Here is a 19,612-nt window from a genome sequence, read left to right as displayed (position 1 = left end):
CACTTGAATACCACGGCCTCTTGAGTTATTTTTCTCTTAAGGTATCCTGCTTTTGTTCCATTTCTTTTCATGCTCAGTCCATACAGGTAATGTGAAGTATCGGCTATTAAAAATGAAACGAAGTTAACTGAATGCTGTACACAAGTCAGGGGACAGCTAAGGTAAAGAAACATGACTGACAAGAAACAGAGTAACACAGGGAAGTTCAGTAAAAGGAGAGGACATAAAGTCTTGTGATGCAGTCCATTTATACAATACAAATTGTATTTGTTTAAGCAGGCATGTGATCAGGAAAGAAGGAACAAAATGAGTGAATACAGAAAACAGGCTGCAAGAACCAGTGAAAAATAAAGTATCCTTTGTTATGCTAGTGTGACCGAAGGAGCTGGACATGGAAATAGGCTTTATTTTAGCAGCTTTGAGGTTGCCATGGAGGTCATTGTAGTCATGGTCGTCATGGCAATGGTGGGCACAGCGACGTCTTTAAAAATGGACTGTGTGACACCAGAATGTGACACTTTATTCTCGCTGAGCGTTCCGATGATCATCTGCCGCATCTCCCTGCTGGCATCACCACGCACAGCAAGCAGCGCCTGGATGTGCTCCTCCCTACAGAGAGCCGGAGGGACAAACAACCTCAGCCACGTATAGGCAAACTCATTATAGACACATGCTGTATTCCGCGTGGTGTTGATGGCCTTGGTAGCACTGTCACGGCTCACTCGGTGATCAGGCACACTTCAACATTAGTTGAGGCACTCTCTTTTTAAACTAAGTCTGAAAAGCTTTTTTCTCATGGCACGGTCATGCTTAACAGAAAGAACACCAACACGATTCAGCGTGCACGCCCTCATCAAGATGTGTAAACAGATTGCATGAAAAACTCTCGTTTCTAACGCTGCGACGTCAGGAGCAAGTTCCCACCTGGAGTCAGAGTGGAATATTAATCAGTTCATGTTTTAACTTTGTATGTCTTCCTTCCAAAGAGCACTTTAACCAGAAGCCTTTCAAAGTGGACATGAAGCACTACATGTACAAAGGCGAACTTACACCATGGAGCTCTGCTCTCAAAGATGTGATTCTGTCTGTGAAGCTGGGTTTAAGAAACAAAGTTTATAACCTTTATAAAATTTTATAAAGGTTATAAACTTTTATAAATAAAAGTTTATAACCTGGTGATGTAACCTTGTGTACTGACAGAAGATGGCGCCAAACACTCAGAAATGTAAGCACTTCTTAAATCCAGCTACACAGACACTGTTACAGCTCTGTCAGGTTTGGAGAGCAGGGCTCAGTAAATGAGCTTTATACACTTAGTGCTTAATGTGCACTTAAAGCTCCAAATCAGTAAACACACAGCATTGGGAACAATAAAACTGATAACTAAAATGTATCAAATGAAAAAACTATACCTGCACACGAGAGGCAAACACTTGAATATTTAATCCACTATAAGTTTGTTAGAAGCTGCTTGATTTCTTTGCCCTGGTTCCCAGCACCAGTTCTGGATCTCCATTGTGGTTCCCTATAACTGCCACGGAGTCTTTCTTTTAAGTCTGTTTCCTGCAGCCCGTGTTTGGGTCATCACTCGTGGTGGTCTAATGGCTGCACTGTCGCAGCAAAAGTGTCTTGAACCCTGGCTGGGGCCTTTCTATGTTCTCCCTGTGAGCGTGTGGTTTCCTCTGACTACATCCTCCCTCAGTCTAAAGGCATGCATGGATGTGAGGTAGATATATAGAATAAAGTGTTGGTTAAGCTTAAAAACGAATAAATACTATATGAATGTGAGTATGTTGCATTACTCCTACACTAAACACACACCTAACAATAAGTACTTTGATGACACGTTCAATACTTCCAGATAAATCCAGCGTTACATCTATATCAGTCTCTGAGAGCAGGAAGTACTCTCTGTGCAAACTGTCCCGTTTCATTTTACTAGCAGACTTCACAGCTTTTTTTTTTTAACTGTTAATTATTGTCAGCCACTCCTTGGCCACGAATGTCATGTGACACTGTGCAGCTACAGTAGAAATGTATTGTGGTGGGTAAAAACCTTATTTTAAGGAAAAGCAACCTAATGTCTTTTATTCAAACTCAGATCTGACTGGTGACACTATTTGTGTAGGTTTTTTCAGGGTAACTACTGCAATTAAAGCTTATGCTATTTCCTCAAATGACCATGAAAGCAGCAATGTGAGAGAAAAAAATGTTTAGTGTAAATGTGCCATATAAAAAACGATCCCATCATTTCAGTTCTTGTATACAGTGGGGCAAAAAAGTATTTAGTCAGCCACCGATTGTGCAAGTTCCCCCACCTAAAATGATGACAGAGGTCAGTAATTTGCACCAGAGGTACACTTCAACTGTGAGAGACAGAATGTGAAAAAAAAATCCATGAATCCACATGGTAGGATTTGTAAAGAATTTATTGGTAAATCAGGGTGGAAAATAAGTATTTGGTCAATAACAAAAATACAACTCAATACTTTGTAACATAACCTTTGTTGGCAATAACAGAGGTCAAACGTTTACTATAGGTCTTTACCAGGTTTGCACACACAGTAGCTGGTATTTTGGCCCATTCCTCCATGCAGATCTTCTCGAGAGCAGTGATGTTTTGGGGCTGTCGCCGAGCAACACGGACTTTCAACTCCCGCCACAGATTTTCTATGGGGTTGAGGTCTGGAGACTGGCTAGGCCACTCCAGGACTTTCAAATGCTTCTTACGGAGCCACTCCTTTGTTGCCCGGGCGGTGTGTTTTGGATCATTGTCATGTTGGAAGACCCAGCCTCGTTTCATCTTCAAAGTTCTCACTGATGGAAGGAGGTTTTGGCTCAAAATCTCACGATACATGGCCCCATTCATTCTGTCCTTAACACGGATCAGTCGTCCTGTCCCCTTGGCAGAAAAACAGCCCCATAGCATGATGTTTCCACCCCCATGCTTCACAGTAGGTATGGTGTTCTTGGGATGCAACTCAGTATTCTTCTTCCTCCAAACACGACGAGTTGAGTTTATACCAAAAAGTTCTACTTTGGTTTCATCTGACCACATGACATTCTCCCAATCCTCTGCTGTATCATCCATGTGCTCTCTGGCAAACTTCAGACGGGCCTGGACATGCACTGGCTTCAGCAGCGGAACACGTCTGGCACTGCGGGATTTGATTCCCTGCCGTTGTAGTGTGTTACTGATGGTGACCTTTGTTACTTTGGTCCCAGCTCTCTGCAGGTCATTCACCAGGTCCCCCCGTGTGGTTCTGGGATCTTTGCTCACCGTTCTCATGATCATTTTGACCCCACGGGATGAGATCTTGCGTGGAGCCCCAGATCGAGGGAGATTATCAGTGGTCTTGTATGTCTTCCATTTTCTGATGATTGCTCCCACAGTTGATTTTTTCACACCAAGCTGCTTGCCTATTGTAGATTCACTCTTCCCAGTCTGGTGCAGGTCTACAATACTTTTCCTGGTGTCCTTCGAAAGCTCTTTGGTCTTGGCCATGGCGGAGTTTGGAGTCTGACTGTTTGAGGCTGTGGACAGGTGTCTTTTATACAGATGATGAGTTCAAACAGGTGCCATTCATACAGGTAACGAGTGGGGGACAGAAAAGCTTCTTACAGAAGACGTTACAGGTCTGTGAGAGCCAGAGATTTTCCTTGTTTGAGGTGACCAAATACTTATTTTCCACCCTAATTTACGAATAAATTCTTTACAAATCCTACCATGTGGATTCATGGATTTTTTTTTTCACATTCTGTCTCTCACAGTTGAAGTGTACCTCTGGTGCAAATTACTGACCTCTGTCATCATTTTAAGTGGGGGAACTTGCACAATCGGTGGCTGACTAAATACTTTTTTGCCCCACTGTATGTCTAAAGTACCATGCTGAAAATATGGGAATGATGCTGGCAACAGCTGGAATGCTAGCCAGCGTTAGCATGTGTCTGTGTACCTGATATCAGGATATTTAGACACCAGCGTGGAGACCTCCAGGAACAGCAATGTGGGGTCAGTCAGCTTGAACACTTCTGCAATAGCAGTGATGGCACCACAAAGCCAGTCCGTGTCCTCACCCTACATGGTTAAAAAACAAAAGAGAACCAAGAATATTTTCATGTGCTGCTGTGTGAGGATCGTGTGTATCATCTGCTTGGCTGTTAAACTCTTCACAGTACATCAATTAGAGTTAGGGTAGAAAATCCACACGAAAACAAAACTTGAAAGAGTCAAGTCTGAGCTCATTTAGGTCAATATAAAAATGAATGAGGTATTATGTTAAATTAATATACATTTGAAATATATTTTAGGAAGTCAGACATTATTGTAGTTCATTGTTTTGATTAATCTGAAACATTGTAGTCACTCGAGATCCTGGATTTTTGATTTTCATGAGCTACAAGCCGTAATTATCAAAATGAGAGAAGAAGCACACACTGTCCACATATTTCCATACCAAAGAGCACTGCACACATGTGAACTTACTGCAGCCAATTTTCTAAAGAGGAACTTGAACTGATCAGCTTCCTTCATCATCCTTTCAGCTCCCTCCTTTCTCTCGTCAGGGTTTTTAAAAGTGATCCTCTTTTGCATCACTGCTTTAATGTACTCGACTACCACCCTGCGCAGGGCCTCACTCGTCATCTCCTGCACACAGCACATAGAGCAGGTTAGTCCTCAGAGTAGAGTTACACTACAGCTGTGGAAGCTACGCAAACAGCTCAGACCTACATGCTGAAAACATCGTTATTCAATTTCACTGGACTCTACGGCTGTTTGCAAAACTTCTACCTGATTGAAAGGTTTCTTAATCTTGTTGAAGTCATTGAAATAGTCCTCCACCGTCACACAGATGGTATCCACAGCATGAGAGCCTGTCAGCCACTTCCTGGTCAGCAGTTCGTTCAAGTGACTCTGGAAAATGCAATGAGAGAATAATTTGTAATCAGTATTTAAACATCAGAGGAAATTCTTATCATTCATTCGTAATGCTAAAATAAATCCTCAGTTTAAGAGGTTTCACAAGTTCCTGTGAAACAGCTGCACCAGCTGTTTCACAGGAACTCAACTGCACCCTCGACTCACTTTCAGCTGATAAATCTGTAAAGTTTTTGTGTTGTTATTGTTACAATGTGTGAGCAAGGAGAGCAGGCTGCTCATTTACTCGCTCAAAGACCCTCGAAGCAACAACACCTAATATACAGCAGATTCATTTGTCTCTTATTGATCAACAGGAAATATATAATGGATTTAAATGTGATTATAAACACCTATATTCCTTTGAAGTGGACACCAAAATAGTAGCTAAATGCTTTGCTGCAAGACTAGAGAAAGTACTTCCTCTGAAAGCCGTGGACTGAACGTGACAGGCGTGTTTTCTGGACCACCCAAACAGTCAAACACTACTTTCAGGCTCCGTGCAATGAACACGACTGGCATCCTTTTATAATATATTTAATAAAAATCTGATTACAATATCAGACCGGAGTTTTGTTTTTTTTAATAGAAAATGAAACTAGAAATACAACAAACAAGATATAAACATGTAGTAACTATAGTATTATTAAAAATATACTTTGTTTTTTTACCTCAAGATCAAGGAAAACTTCATCTAACAGGAACTGACAACCCTCCTTTGCCACCTCATTGAGCGTCCTCTCTATGGCAGCATCACTGTCAGTGGGCTCTGATGACTGAGAGTACTTCCTCTTCAGACTGTTGATGGACTCCCTGAGTGACAGATGGGACTGTTTACAAATGAATCTTCATAACATGACTGAGCCATAAATCAGTTTCACTGACAGACAGCATCAGCGGTGAGCCGCTTTCACCAGCCTGTGTTTACAGAACACATCACACCCTAGTGGCTTATATTAATATTGGCATATTTTTGCATGTTTTCTCACCATAACTTCCAGAACACCACTTCTGAATTTGTGATGCGAAAAAAAACAGCATGCAAAGTTTTGAAAACGAATTAAAACATAATAAATAATACAAGGACATATAACCTTATAACTGTTTAAACAGTACAGTCATTGCTAAATGTAATAGCAGTAAAGCATGAATTTGGGTAAAACCTGTGCAACAATAAAAAACATGATGCAACATCTTCCAGCTGACTGCAGTTCATAAAGAGTGACGGAGGACTCTACGAAGGACTGAGTAGCACACATTGCTGACAGTGGCTTATACTGAACATTTCACAGCATCAACCAATAAGCAGAGGCCTTTGTTATGAAAAAGGGACAATCCTGTGAAATTCTTATAATGACTGTCCCATTGCTTTTATTTTGAAAATCAACACATACCTGTGGTCAATAAAATAACTTCCTGTATAACACTAAGGGCTTATATTTTGAAAATCCAAAAGTGTCTGAAGCACATTTTCCTTCTATTAGGAAACTGAGGGCTTTTATTTTGAAAACTTGACACACTTTGTCCCTTCTGTTAGCCGCTGCTGTCTCTTGTGCACCAGGATGTGTGTAACAAACAGGAGCAGCTGATGAAAGTGATTTGCCTTCATTAAGATCTCAGCACATCACAGCTTTGCACAGCTTGAGCTCAGTGTCGCTGAGCTCTTACTGTATCAAGCACAGGTAAAAACAGAAATCTTCAACAATCTTTGCCAGCACACTGCCAGCCAGTGTGATTTGAACTTGTCTGAGATCATTCGTAGATGCACCTGTGGTGTCACAATCTTAGGTGTTCGTGCCAAGCGCCTGCCCGCCCAGCGAGCTGATGACAATACCCCATCAGTCTGTTATGGCTGATGGGGTGAATTAGAGTAATCCACCTCTTATTTGGATAATATGTTAACACTAGTTCATGAATGAAATTACAACTCACTTAAATGTCTGGCAGTTGTTAATGATGGCTATCATATACTGCACATAGCACTGAGGCAGCTGCCTGTCTCTCAGGTGCTCTTCTTTGTAGCTCACCGCCTCCTCCCTGTACCTGCAAACAAAACACACATAGTTACTGGTAAAGATGTTCCCGTAGTTTGTTCTCTTACTTGCTCTCTAAATGGATGCAATTACTATTGATTATTAGCTACTTTTAATTTGGAGAACCGGGGACTTTTATGAACCACGTTGAGGGTGTTCATTTTGGGCCCAATGTTGCAAGATGCACTTGTAGCACACTTCCCAATGAAGTGAGAACAGAAACAATTAGAACCGGATTCACATCACAACAGGTTTATTCATCACAATGATCCGGATTCTCTCAAATGTTTAACAGCTTCTATTCAATGATTAATGACGAAGCCTCATCACGCTGGTTTTAACTGCTCCACAGTTTTTCAGAGAACTGTGTGAATTGTTTCAATCTGTCAGTCTCACAATAAGTCAACACTAGGAAATGCAGACTAATAATTCTCGCACACATTTTAAACAATGGTTATGTTGTGTGAAACTGTGATGTGAGGGTGCGCAAAAAGACAGCAGATGGAATAAGAGTGCTAAAGGGCCATTAGTATATAGTGCTGTGCAGCGTCAGTTCATTAAAGTTGCTGGTGAATGATTTTACCTGCAGCACCAGAATGGAAATAAAGGTATTTGTCAGTGTAACTACATGCAGTGAGTTGTCCCTTAGTGTACACCTCAGTGGAACTATTAAGTCCTCGTGAAAAAAGTGGTGCACACAAGGAAATAGCTGCAGGAAAATACAAGTTTGTTTGCACAGCGCTAGGGTTTGCATATGTCTGAGCATGAAAATCAAGGCCTGCAACTCACTACTCCAGGAGGAGCTTATCATAAAGCTGTGGTTTAAATGACACCTTCATAAAATTCAAAATCACTGACATTTTTCTTGAACTGTTACAAGAAAAGTTAAAAAAGCGTATGACAGAAATACCTGAGGAGGAAAGTGTTCATTTGTTTCAGGCAAAGCTTCAGAACCTTTTCTTTGAAATCTCCATCAATCTGTGCAGCAACTTGTAGGTTCTGCTCAAACATCTGAGGAGTCGAGACAGAATCAGAGGAGCACTTTCAAGAAGCAAGTACAACGTAGCAGACATCACACAGTACACTGAATGTCACAGCAAATCCTTCAAACTGCAGTCAGTGAGGGACAGCTTCAGTCTAACACTGTGCCTGAAAAGTCTCCATGACCTGATCAGTGTGACCCCGATACTTCCCCCACCACGCTTTAGATCTCATTTTTTCTTCATCAAGCGCAGTGAAAATAAACTGCTTTTAACAATGAGCAGTGTTGGAGAGTAACTAGTTAAACATAACCAAGTTTAATTACAGTCGTATAAAACTATCTCCTCCTTTCTGTGCTCTGCCTCTTCTCTGCCAACCAAAGTGCATTACTGCAGCAGTGACCCAGGCTGAGGCAGGTGAGCATGCCAGTGAATAAGCAGAGACAAATGTTTACAGGAATAAAAATGGTGCAATATCAAAAGACACCAACCTAACAGAACGTGTGGAACCTGTAAAGGATCCTCTGCTACTGTTGAAACATTTTTACAAATAATCAAGTGCAGTTAAACTAATTAAAATAGTTACTTGGCTTGTTACATTTTAAAGAGGTAGCTAGTAATGCTATTGAAAAAACAGGCGTGGTCTGTAATATGAGTGTTGACGCCAAGTTAAAAAAAACAGTGCGGACATCATCTGGCTGAGAACATTCACACGAGGCGTGTTATCAACACGGCTGAAAATCTTACAGCTCTGTACGGGCTCACTCCTCACGGGGGAGCTGCGTGTTACCTGAAAGACGATGGCCGGCAGTGTGGTCTGATAGTATCCGTCTTGATCAGCCTCAGGCTCTGTGTCCTTTTGCCAGTCTTTCTTATCCGTTTCCAGGGCCTTGCGCAGCCAGCCTGTTATATTAGACTAAAGACATGAACGTCAAACAGAAACAGGAATTGACTTGATTTCTGTTGTTTGTCATTTTTAATGAGATGCTGACATTACAAGTTACAGATATGAGGACATGAGGAGTTGGTTTCTTTTGCAGTTGGATGTTCAAGGAGCCGGCCTACTGTAGTGCAGCACTCACAGTTTTTAATTGCATGAGAACTTAAACTGCACAATATACTGTATAAATAATTACAGGCACAATAACTTGAATGAGACAATCCAGAGAGTTCCTGGTAGCAACTTACTGTAAAGGTCTTCACATATTTGCTGAGCAGGTCGTCCACCACCTCTCGCGGCAGCAAAGGCTCCAGCTGGTGGATGTCACACTCTGAACAGAGCTCTGGATGGCCCATCATCTCCACGCTGGGACAAACACACACACTCGTTGTATAACAGTACATCTGTCACACCTGCAGATTCCTCATGAGTTTTGCTCAGCAGTAGTAAGATGCCCCAGGGTTAGGTCAGTTTACATACATGCTTCCAAGCAAAGACTCACAAAGTGTGCTTTGTGTGTGTACCTCTTATATGTGTTGAGGACCCACGTCAGAAGAGACACAATCTCATTAGCCTCCAAGTCCTCAGAGGCCAGTTCTTTGACACGCATGGACACAGCATTATGGTAAAGACGGAAAAACCTGAAACACGCATACAGGGTGCACATGTGGGTGAGCACATCTGTGAATACGACACACAAAAGCATATATGTAGAATATATCGTTGACTCGTGTTTATTTAAAAAGGACAATGCATACGAATGAACACGAGCACTTAAATATACCAGATTTAGCCAGACTCATTTTCACATGTAGTCCTGGCGGGGGGCTACTAAATGTACAAAGCCCTTTACCTCACTATGGAAACAGTTTGATAGATCTGCAGATCTTCAGTTTTTTAGTGATGTACAAATAAGCTGAGGATTGAAAGACATTTATAGACATTTAACATAACTGCGACTTCACACTCTTACAAGAAATGATATGTCTGACCTGTTGAATGTGTTGTAGTGTGGAGGGAAACACTGCACCATGAGATTTTTGACAACAATCAGATCATCCAGAACATATTTCCTGGTTATTTCTAGAAGACGAACCAGCCACATTTTATCAGCCTCTCTTGTGACTGCTTGTGTGCCCTCAATGCGGGTGCTGACTGTACCCTCCAACACCTGCAACAGAATCCACCAAAGGCTTCATAAATGCTCACTGGCTTTGTGGCTGTGTCAACCATGAGTGCAAACACAGGTTTAAATGAGTCAAAGGGGTCTCCATAAGTGGATGGAGATCACTGTAGACAGACACCAGTCCTACAGCTGACAGAATACTAACCACATGGTCAGAAATACAAAGACTGAAATATTTTATGAAGAAAATGAAAATAAAAGCAAAGGCTAGGACTGCTCGATTATGGCAAAAATGATAATCACGATTATTTTCACTGAAATTGAGATCACGATTATTTGACGATATTTATTTAACCCTTTAAGACCTACCATAGAACCAAGTCCACCAGAGCTTATATTATTTTTTTTACATGCTGTAATGCCATTTGTGGGAGCATTTCAAGTTGCTATACATCAATACAACTGTTATAGCCCATATTTTAATAATATGTATGCATTAAGTCCATAGTAATTACATAAATTGCAAAAAAGTGCAATAAACTACAAAAAAACATTGAAAATTGCTTTTGTTTTGTTTACATACATTTCTACTTGGAGAAATTTAAGAGGTTTATCCCTCAAAACTTTAAATACAATAAAGTTGCAAAAAAATAGTTTCCCACCACAGGAAATTTATTTTGAGTGTCTTCATAGTTTTATTTTGGAGATACAGCAATTTTTATATACTGCAGGAAAAACAAAAAACAATCCTATGATGCAAATTTGCAAAGAAAACAGCAGGTGCATCATTTCACTGTGGGAAGTGTTACGACCAGCTGATAGGAACGGCAAAGCGTGTTTCTGGAATATTATGTTTTTGTTCCTGCAAGCGCTTTTTATGCAATTTTTGCAAAGCTATATGTGGAACGAAACCGTGACCGAGGACAAGCTGATGGCATCAGATGTAAGTACAACTCCTCCGGTTTCATATGCAAAACAAATTATTGCGCTAGCTTATGCGGTTCAGGTTCTACAGGGATTTAAAAATAGTTACGCAAAACGGAGCGTGCTGCTCTGACCGGCTTTAAAGGGTTAACAATAACTTTAAAAAATAATATAAAATAGTGCGCAACACCACTGAAGTTTTTTTTTTTTTTAAACTCTCTTTTCAACCAACGGCAGTCACTCTCCAAATAACTTCTGCTTAGCTTTCCGAGCTTCCCTCGGGTCCTCTTAATCAGCGGTCTCCAACCTTTTTTGCGCCACGGACCGGTTTATGCCCGACAATATTTTCATGGACCGGCCTTTAAGGTGTCGCGGATAAATGAGGGAGGGGCTAATAATCGGCTCAGTCATTTTTAATGATCGTTGAAAGCCCAGATCGTAATCGTGATTAAAGTTCGATTAATTGAGCAGCCCTAGCAAAGGCAAATTAAATGTAAACAAGTTTTGGATAAGTACTCACAAACACAATGACTGATACGATTTAAGAAGAGTTGGCAGGTACTTAAAAAGATGTGGAGAGTTTTCAGACCCTTTGAAATTGTTTTTTCTCTCAGTATTTACAAAGTATTATCCTGTTCTGACCTCAAACATCTTGTCCTTCCACTTTTTGGGCCGCCCAGGCGGGATGAACCCAGTCTGCTTTTTTCGGTCAACCATACGCCGATCAATCTTCTCCTCCCGCTCAATGATACGAACTACTGACACCAGCATGGTGGGGTCACGACGAACTGTTACCATGGACCGCTGCAGTACCATCCATAATTGTTTAGCCAGCTCGTCTGACAGTCCCTGAACCTGGAAGAGAACAGAGAGAGCGAAAGCTTTTTGAGCGGCTTCTCTACAACTACCTGTGTTGAACCAGGCCATATTTTTAATCACAGGATTTTTTTGTCTGGTTAAATAAAGGTTAAAAAAAAAAAAGAATGAACACAAGTTTAAGGCATTGGTGTCCCTTCATGAAGCCAGTCAAACGATTTTTTACTCATAAACTGTATTTTTTTAAACACTTTTACTATCGGAGATTTTTATTCACTTTTTTCAGACGTAGCTCTTTTATGCCTTTTCAATGCTTTCAACATTCAGAGTTTTCAAATGACAAAAGCACCTGCACTGTGTGTGAATGACACTGACTTGTCCAATCAAATTCTTAAACAAGGCAGGTACTGCCAGTTGACCGGGATGCACGAACTTGTACCCAAGAGGACAATTCCAAGTGACAACTGGAACTCGGCTTTGCATGTATTCCACATGCATATTATTTGCATGAACTTTAAGCACACTGTAATGGAGTTTGACCACCAAATGTATTCTAGCAGGCACGTGCGCGCAACCACACAGGTAGTCTGAGCAAACTTATTTGTAACGTTTGTTGTATTTTGTGATGGATTTTGTTCCAAGCTATATTTTTAGGGGCAAGGCTGCCACTGGTCCAACTCTCTGCATCGACTTTGCTATGTTCGCTTACATCTTCAAAGTAGATGGAAATGAGATGCATGTCACTGGTGTTCCTGCTGTCCATACGGTACTGCTCATACATGAGGTCATCACGTGAACACTCCAGCTCCATCAGCTTCCTGTGGGCCTGCAGCAGCTCTGCCTGCTCTATCAGCTGCTGTGTCTCTCCCACTATCTCTGGCACTAGACACAAAGCAAAGGAAAAAGACACCCATGCCAGTAAAAACCAAGAGCAGATAAGGTTTCTATAGTAACAGAATATTGTTGGCATCTTTTAGATTGAAGTTTTTAGGTTCAGCTAAACTTACCAGAGAAGATATTTTTTAGGTTTTCCACAGCAGCAGCCAGCTGGCTGTGCTGAACTACAGCATCCTTGACATCTTTTAGGTTTTCAATGGTGTTAATGCTCTGCCTCCAGTCTTTACTGACATCAGCCAATGAACTCTGGATATCTTTGACATCTAGCAGAGCACTGTGCAGCTGGGTCAGTCCAGTCCGAACACCATCCAACTGGGACTGAATGGCTGCCTGAAGAACATCAAGGACCACCAGGAAACATTCATGTTCAGCATCATTGTTGAATTACTGGGACTTAATAACCTTGTGCTATATACAAATGCTTTGCTTTCTTGTTTAACGTGTATCCATCTACTGTGTAGATTACTAATGAATACATTCTCTATAAAAAAGCATACCTTTATCTTAGCTGTTATTGAATTAAATAGTAGACATTGCTAAGATAACAACAACAGTACACACAGAGGAAACATCACCTTGAGCCGCGCTTCCACTGACGCCTTTTTACGGGCTTCTCTTCTTCTGTATTGCTCCACTTTATCCAGCTGATCTGACCTCTGCAGCATCCCTGCCACACGCTGCACTGCAGTGGCAACTGCCTCCCTGCTTGTTTCCTCCATAGTCCTGCTCAGCAAATAAGGTGTCAGGTGTGTCCAAAGGTTTCCACACGAGGACCTGCTTAAAGAGAGAAATATCGAAAGGGCTGATCTTTATGTAGCAATGCTTTGCTTTACAAACTTTAACACTCATGACTGGTTTAGATACCTTGATTATTGTGGACATTAAACACTACGTGTATAAAGGCTAATTTACACCATAAAGCATCTAAAACCTGGCAGGAATTTTCACACTGTCTGGATTTAAGAAGTAAGTTTTTTGAACATGTTTAGCACCATCGTGTGCCAGTAATTCAACCTAATTCAATCTGATCTACAGATGCTCTTATCACTGTAATAACATTTTGAACGCTGTAGGCCATAACAAGATCATCTGTATCCTTCTCTAACTCTGTTTCTGTGATGAGCTCTGAAACTTGACTGAAACGCTTCAAATAAGCGATTCCTCTGCAGATGATCAGTTGGCTGTTTAGCAACTACTTTTTCAAGAATTTGCGATAAAAGGAAGGTAGTTAGCCACTGGTTTTGGGGACTGTATGCTGCGGGTCTAAGATGGTATTCCACTTGTGAAGACACATACAGATTTCAAGGTCCTGTTTATAAAACCAACAATGCTGTGCAATTATTGAAGGTAAAGTCTAATCCTGACACATCACATGCACGTGAATGTCACGTCCATTATTTTCTTCCGGTTATCCCATCCGGACGAAGGGGCGCTGGAGCTGTCACAGAGCAAGAAGCGGACTAAACTCTGCTCTGTCGCAGGGATAGAAAGCCATTTCCAAATGACAGTACTTCATTGGCAGACACTGTTAAATGGCTTCTGTGGTCCTAATGCCGCCGCCTAACGTTAATGCAACACAACAAAAGCTAGTGTTGCTTTTGCACTGACAGCTATAACACCGCATCAGAACACAGTCGTGACTGGATCAAGTACACAATTCAACTAACGGTGAAATGAAAACAGATGATCCAACGTAGTAAATGGATGCTAAGCTAACAACAAGCGAAAACGTCCCAGTGTCAGCGACAATACAACAAGCTAGTTCTTCAGAACCGGACACTTACCTCACTTAAGGCAAAACCAGAGGGGAGACAAAAACCATATCTACCAGTATTAAATATATTATTATTTCAACTAACACAGCCTTTGTTGTCGTTGTTCAACTTCCTGCTCCCAGCAGCGCAGGAGACGCCTGCTGCTCCTTCTTCTTGGCTGTTGACAAACAACGAATTGGTGAAATACCGCCACCAACTGGTATGGAGTGTGGATCCACATGTCACACAAATGCGTTTGTCCAAGATAATTAAATATGGCCTGATAACTTTTGCTTCCTGATTTATTTCTAAGTCAATCAATGAAATCTAGTTTAAGATTAAATCCATTTAGGCTTTCAATCAGTTTTCTTGCTTCTTCCTCATACAGTGTAATATAACATTCTCTATTGTCTCATCAATACTCACATTTTTCATTGCAATGTTTCCCTAAAACGAATAGTTTAGCCCAGTGTGCCGAAATCTTTTTTCTCCTCCTTCCTGTCCTTTCTTTCTCCCGTTGTTTTTGTCATCTCTCCTTCATTTTGTGTTTGTGTTATATTTTATTTTTATTGTACTAAAGCTGAACAAAAACAGTTTTTGGTTGCACATTTTTTTAATGTGTAATCCAATCCAAATAGAGCACGATTTAAAAACACAACTTCGGCGTGCTGTGCAAAGCACCCCCAAAGATTTATTACTTTTTTGACAATATTTGCTGTTTGTGTGACACACTACTAAAAATATGAAAAGCATACAGTACTGTACTTGGTTGAGATGTAATATTTTAACAACAAAAGTATAGATATCCCCTCTCCCAAAATGGTTTGTTCCAGCTCGCCTCTCCCCTGCTCTGGCTCTGGTGCCCTTTGTGCCAGAGCGATGGTGGCTGAGACGCAGCAGAGCGGAGGTGTGAGTGCCTGGCTTAAGACAGAACATATCAGCTGCATGTTACTCTTTATATAGTTAGGTAGGAGTCAGAGCATGTTTCTTTTTAGCTGAAAAACATTACACCAGGTGACCTGCATTGTTGAAAACGTGTTTTCCGATTATGTTTGCTGCCCTACAATCTGTCCTACTCTGTAGTAAAATCAGCGCCATTTGACCGTCCTGTTGCTCCCATTGAAATGTATACAGCCTATTTAAAAGCTAAAACTTACAATTGTTCGTAGCCTGCTGTTGTTACCACTGTCCTGTTTGAAATGGATACTTACTAGCTAACTGACTGGATGCCCATTACTCCTGTTGTGTGTGTGTTTGTGTACAGAGAGACAGCCAGGTTCATAATGGATATAAGGAAGTTGTTTTTTTTTAAAAAGGAGCCACATTCAGGTAAAAGTGTAAAATCAAATGATCTGTAAATCAAGAATAATGTTGGATCAGTGTTTCAATATTTATATCCTTTATTAGATGTTCGTGTGGTTTAGTTATTTGCCTTTTGGTTGAAAGTACACTGAGAGAGGACTTTTTGTTAGTGATCTTAATAGTATTTTTTTCATATTAATGTAATTTTTCATCTAATTGAATAAATTCTATTTGTGTATGATTGTCAGTCCAAAGAGGGAGAGAGGAAAGAGGAGAACGTAAGGAGAAAGTACAAGGTGAGGAAGAAACAGGTAAGAAAACAGACAGGGAGCAGTGGCAGGCACAACAGAAACTGTTAAACTGACAAAAAGAAAAAAACTGATTTTATTCATACAATCTGGAAGTTGTGTTCTCTCTATATTAAAGCTGCTATACAGAATCTGCAAAACAAACTGGGTTGAAACATTTTGACCCTCTTTAACAACATTCCAACATAACATTATAATGGATTGGGGAGATTAAAATTAATGATATATTTTTATGTGGTTCAGCCACAACTCTACTAAAACCTCAGCCAGTAATAGGTCGGCCAACTTTTGGACCATCCAGTTGTCTGTATGACTGCTGCAGTACATACATCACATTTGCTCACTATCAGAAAGTGCCAAACAGCCCTGGTGGAGTGAGGAGCTGTAAAGAGAAGCAGAGTGCTCTGTTTATATTCTACAAATGTTTTAAGCTTGCCCTCATTAATGGGCAGCTGCTTTGAGTCTTTCAACACCCTCCTTCTCTGGATCAAAAGCAGTTCAATGACATAAAAAGCTTACATCAACTGGTATTCCCAGGCAGTCTCCCATCTAAGTACTAACCAACCCCAACCCTGCTTAGCTTCCAAGATTAAACGAGATCAGGCGAGCTCAGGGTGGTATGCCCCTAAGGTGCAGGCCCTACCACAAAGAGTCAATTTATGGAATCAAGTGGTGAGTTGGGCAGTAGTTGAAGTTACAAACACATCCCTCCAATTAAATTACAGTGTTAATGGTAACTGCATGCTTGCCTAATACCCTAACCCAAGGACTCAATTTAGCATTTAACCAGCAGCACAGGCCCTGGTGTGGTGTAGATGGCCTCCACCAGCAGCTCAAGCCCGCGTGTGATGTAGATGGCCTCATTCAGAAGCACAGGCCCTAGTGTGGTGTAGTTGGCCTCATCCAGCAGCGCAAGCCCTGGTGTGGTGTGTATATGACCTCAGCCAGAGCCACAGGCCCTGGTGTGGTGTAGATGGCCTCAGCCGCCAGCACAGGTCCTGGTGTGTATCAGTCAGCCTCAGCCAGAAGCACAGGCCGTGGTGTGTGGTAGATGGCCTCAGCTAGCAGCACAGGACCTGGTGAGGTGGAGGTGGCTTCTTCTTGCAACTCAGGCCCTGGTGTGGTGTGGTTGGCCTCAGCCGGAAGCACAGGTCCTCAGCTAGAGACACACGCCCTCGTGTAATTTAGATGACCTATGTTACCTCCTCACGTCAGACTCTCCAAAAGCCTAGAAACTTTTAAAACCGCTCTTAAAACTCACCTCTTTTCATTGGCTTTTAGAAAGGTTTAATTTATTTGTTTTATATATTTTTATTTTATTTTTATCAGCGAGGTGTTATTACGAAATTGTGTTCTATTGTATTTTTATCTGTATTTACTGTACAGCACTTTGGTCAGCCTTGGTTGTTTTTAAATGTGCTCTATAAATAAACTTGACTTGACTTGACTTGACTATGTTAGAAGCACAGGCCCCGGTGTGGTGCGGATGGCCTCACCCGGCAGCAGAAGACATTGCTGAAAACAGCCAAAAAGAATGTCGTTTATGTGCCCTCATTAATGGGCAGCTGCTTTGGGTCTTTCAACACCCTCCTTCTCTGGATCAAAAGCAGTTCAATGACATAAAAAGCTTACATCAACTGGTATTCCCAGGCAGTCTCCCATCCAGGTACTAACCAACCCCAACCCTGCTTAGCTTCCAAGATCAGACGAGATCGGGCGTGCACAGCGTGGCATGACCGTAACCTGCAGACCTGAGCACAAAGTGTCAATTTATGGAATCAAGTGGTGAGTTGGGCAGTACTTGAAGTTGCGAAACACAACCCTCCAATTTAACTACAGTGTTAATGGTAACTGCGTCGTGGCCTAATACCCTAAACCAAGGGCTCAATTGAGCTTTTAACCAGCAGTACAGGCCCTGGTGTGGTGTAGGTGGTCTCAGCCAGAGCCACAGGCCCTGGTGTGATTATGGTAAAATGGCCTGCATTTGTATAGCGCTTTTCTAGTCCCTAAGGACTCTAAGCGCTTCACACTACATCCAGTCATTCACACACACATCATGGCAGCTACATTGTAGCCACAGCTGCCCTGGGGCGCACTGACAGAGGCGAGGCTGCCGGACACTGGCGCCACCGGGCCCTCTGGCCACCACCAGTAGGCAAACATGGGGTTAGTATCTTGCCCAGGGATAGTTGGCATGCAGCCAGGAGGCAGCCTGGGATCGAACCACCGACCTTCTGATTAGTGGCTGACCTGCTCTGCCACCTGAGCTACAGCCACCCCATACATATATTAAAATGGCCTCAACCAGCAACACAGGCCCTGTTGTGGGGTATATGGCTTCAGCCAGAAGCATAGGCCCTGGTGTGGTGTTGTTGGCCTTAGCCAGCAGCACAGGACCTGGTTTGGTGGAGGTGGCCTCAGCCAGAAGCGCAAGCCCTGGTGTGTTGCAGTCAGCCTCAGCCAGTACCACAGGCCGTGGTGTGTTGTAGATGGCCTCAGCCGGAAGCACCGGTTCTCAGCCAGATGCACACACCCTGGTATAATTTAGATGACCTATGTTAGCAGCACAGGCCCCGGTGAGGTGCGGATGGCCTCACCTGGCAGCAGAAGACATTGCTGAAAACAGCCAAAAGGAATGTCGTTTAAGTGCCCTCATTAATGGGTAGCTGCTTTGGGTCTTTCAACACCCTCCTTCTCTGGATCAAAAGCAGTTCAATGACATGAAAAGCTTACAGCACCTGGTATTCTCAGGCAGTCTCCCATCCAAGTACTAACCAAGCCCAATCCTTCTTAGCTTCCGAGACCAGCCCTGTTCAGGGTGGTATGGCCATAAGCTGCAGGCCTCAGCACAAAGTGTAAATTTATGGAATTAAGTGGTGAGTTGGGCAGTACTTGAAGTTCCAAACACAACCAATTTAACTACAGTGTTAAAGTTAACCGCATGGTAACCAGAGATGGGCAGTAACGCGTTAATCCGATTACTTTTTTCAAGTAACGAGTAAAGTAAGGGATTACTATTGCAAAAACAGTAATTAGATTACCGCTACTTTCCCGTAGGACCGCTGCGTTACTAAAACCATGATTTTTTTGCGAGAATGTCTCACAACAGTGACGTAAGCGAGTGCGACGTTGGTGACAACAGCTGTGTGCAGATCAACAATGGATCACATATCGAGTGCGGAGAGAGTATGAGCGTGCAGCGTTTAAAGCGTGGAAGTACTGACCTTACTTTGAGTTTGATTCCATAAAAAGTGACAAAAACATTAGTGTCCGCTGTGCGTGGGAAGAAAACTTCTTTTTACAGTGAAAAAACCCCTAAACTTCTGAGCAAGCACCGAGTAGCTACGACGTAACGGGAAACTCACAGAGAAACTCACGGATTCTTCCACTGACCGCCGCGGCACACCTGCACCAGGGTAACCCTCCGCCTGCCCAACTCCGGCTTTACAGGTGAAAATAGAGCAAAAGGACCGCTGAGTCTTTGACTTTATTTATTTTCTGCTGTGTTTTACTTGCATCTATTTGAAAGATTGAGTGTAAACACATAAAATATTTTATTTTATGTGCTGGAATGTGCAGAAAATAGGTTTAAATGTTAAACTAATTTCTTCCAG

The 19,612-nt window shown here is 42.0% G+C and overlaps 1 protein-coding gene and 2 pseudogenes across 2 annotated transcripts; all 3 read right to left on the bottom strand.

The window, feature by feature from the left end:
- Nucleotides 1–226: 226 nt before the first annotated feature.
- Nucleotides 227–14,579, bottom strand: exoc3 (exocyst complex component 3). Of its 2 annotated transcripts, none has more exons than XM_004572943.4 (16): nt 14,419–14,579; nt 13,210–13,411; nt 12,745–12,964; nt 12,447–12,619; nt 11,564–11,776; nt 9,864–10,042; nt 9,396–9,512; nt 9,120–9,237; nt 8,722–8,847; nt 7,862–7,962; nt 6,851–6,961; nt 5,590–5,731; nt 4,793–4,915; nt 4,487–4,648; nt 3,957–4,078; nt 227–609 (listed from the first exon to the last, which is right to left on the bottom strand). In XM_004572943.4, exons 2-16 carry the CDS (start codon nt 13,351–13,353, stop codon nt 405–407), a joined length of 2,256 nt encoding a protein of 751 aa, XP_004573000.1. In that variant the 5' UTR covers nt 13,354–13,411; nt 14,419–14,579; the 3' UTR covers nt 227–404. The 2 variants fall into 2 exon arrangements, with proteins under 2 accessions (XP_004573000.1, XP_014266736.1); XM_014411250.4 differs by having other exon boundaries at nt 13,210–13,408; nt 14,419–14,577.
- A 1,931-nt stretch (nt 14,580–16,510) lies between these two features.
- Nucleotides 16,511–16,629, bottom strand: LOC111501139 (5S ribosomal RNA; annotated as a pseudogene).
- A 994-nt stretch (nt 16,630–17,623) lies between these two features.
- Nucleotides 17,624–17,742, bottom strand: LOC111501138 (5S ribosomal RNA; annotated as a pseudogene).
- Nucleotides 17,743–19,612: the final 1,870 nt, after the last annotated feature.

The sequence above is a fragment of the Maylandia zebra genome, linkage group LG18 (genome assembly GCF_041146795.1).
Source record: "Maylandia zebra isolate NMK-2024a linkage group LG18, Mzebra_GT3a, whole genome shotgun sequence".
Lineage (NCBI taxonomy): Eukaryota > Metazoa > Chordata > Actinopteri > Cichliformes > Cichlidae > Maylandia > Maylandia zebra.
Note: the sequence above shows the minus strand (reverse complement) of the source record. Positions and strands in the feature narration are given on the sequence as shown.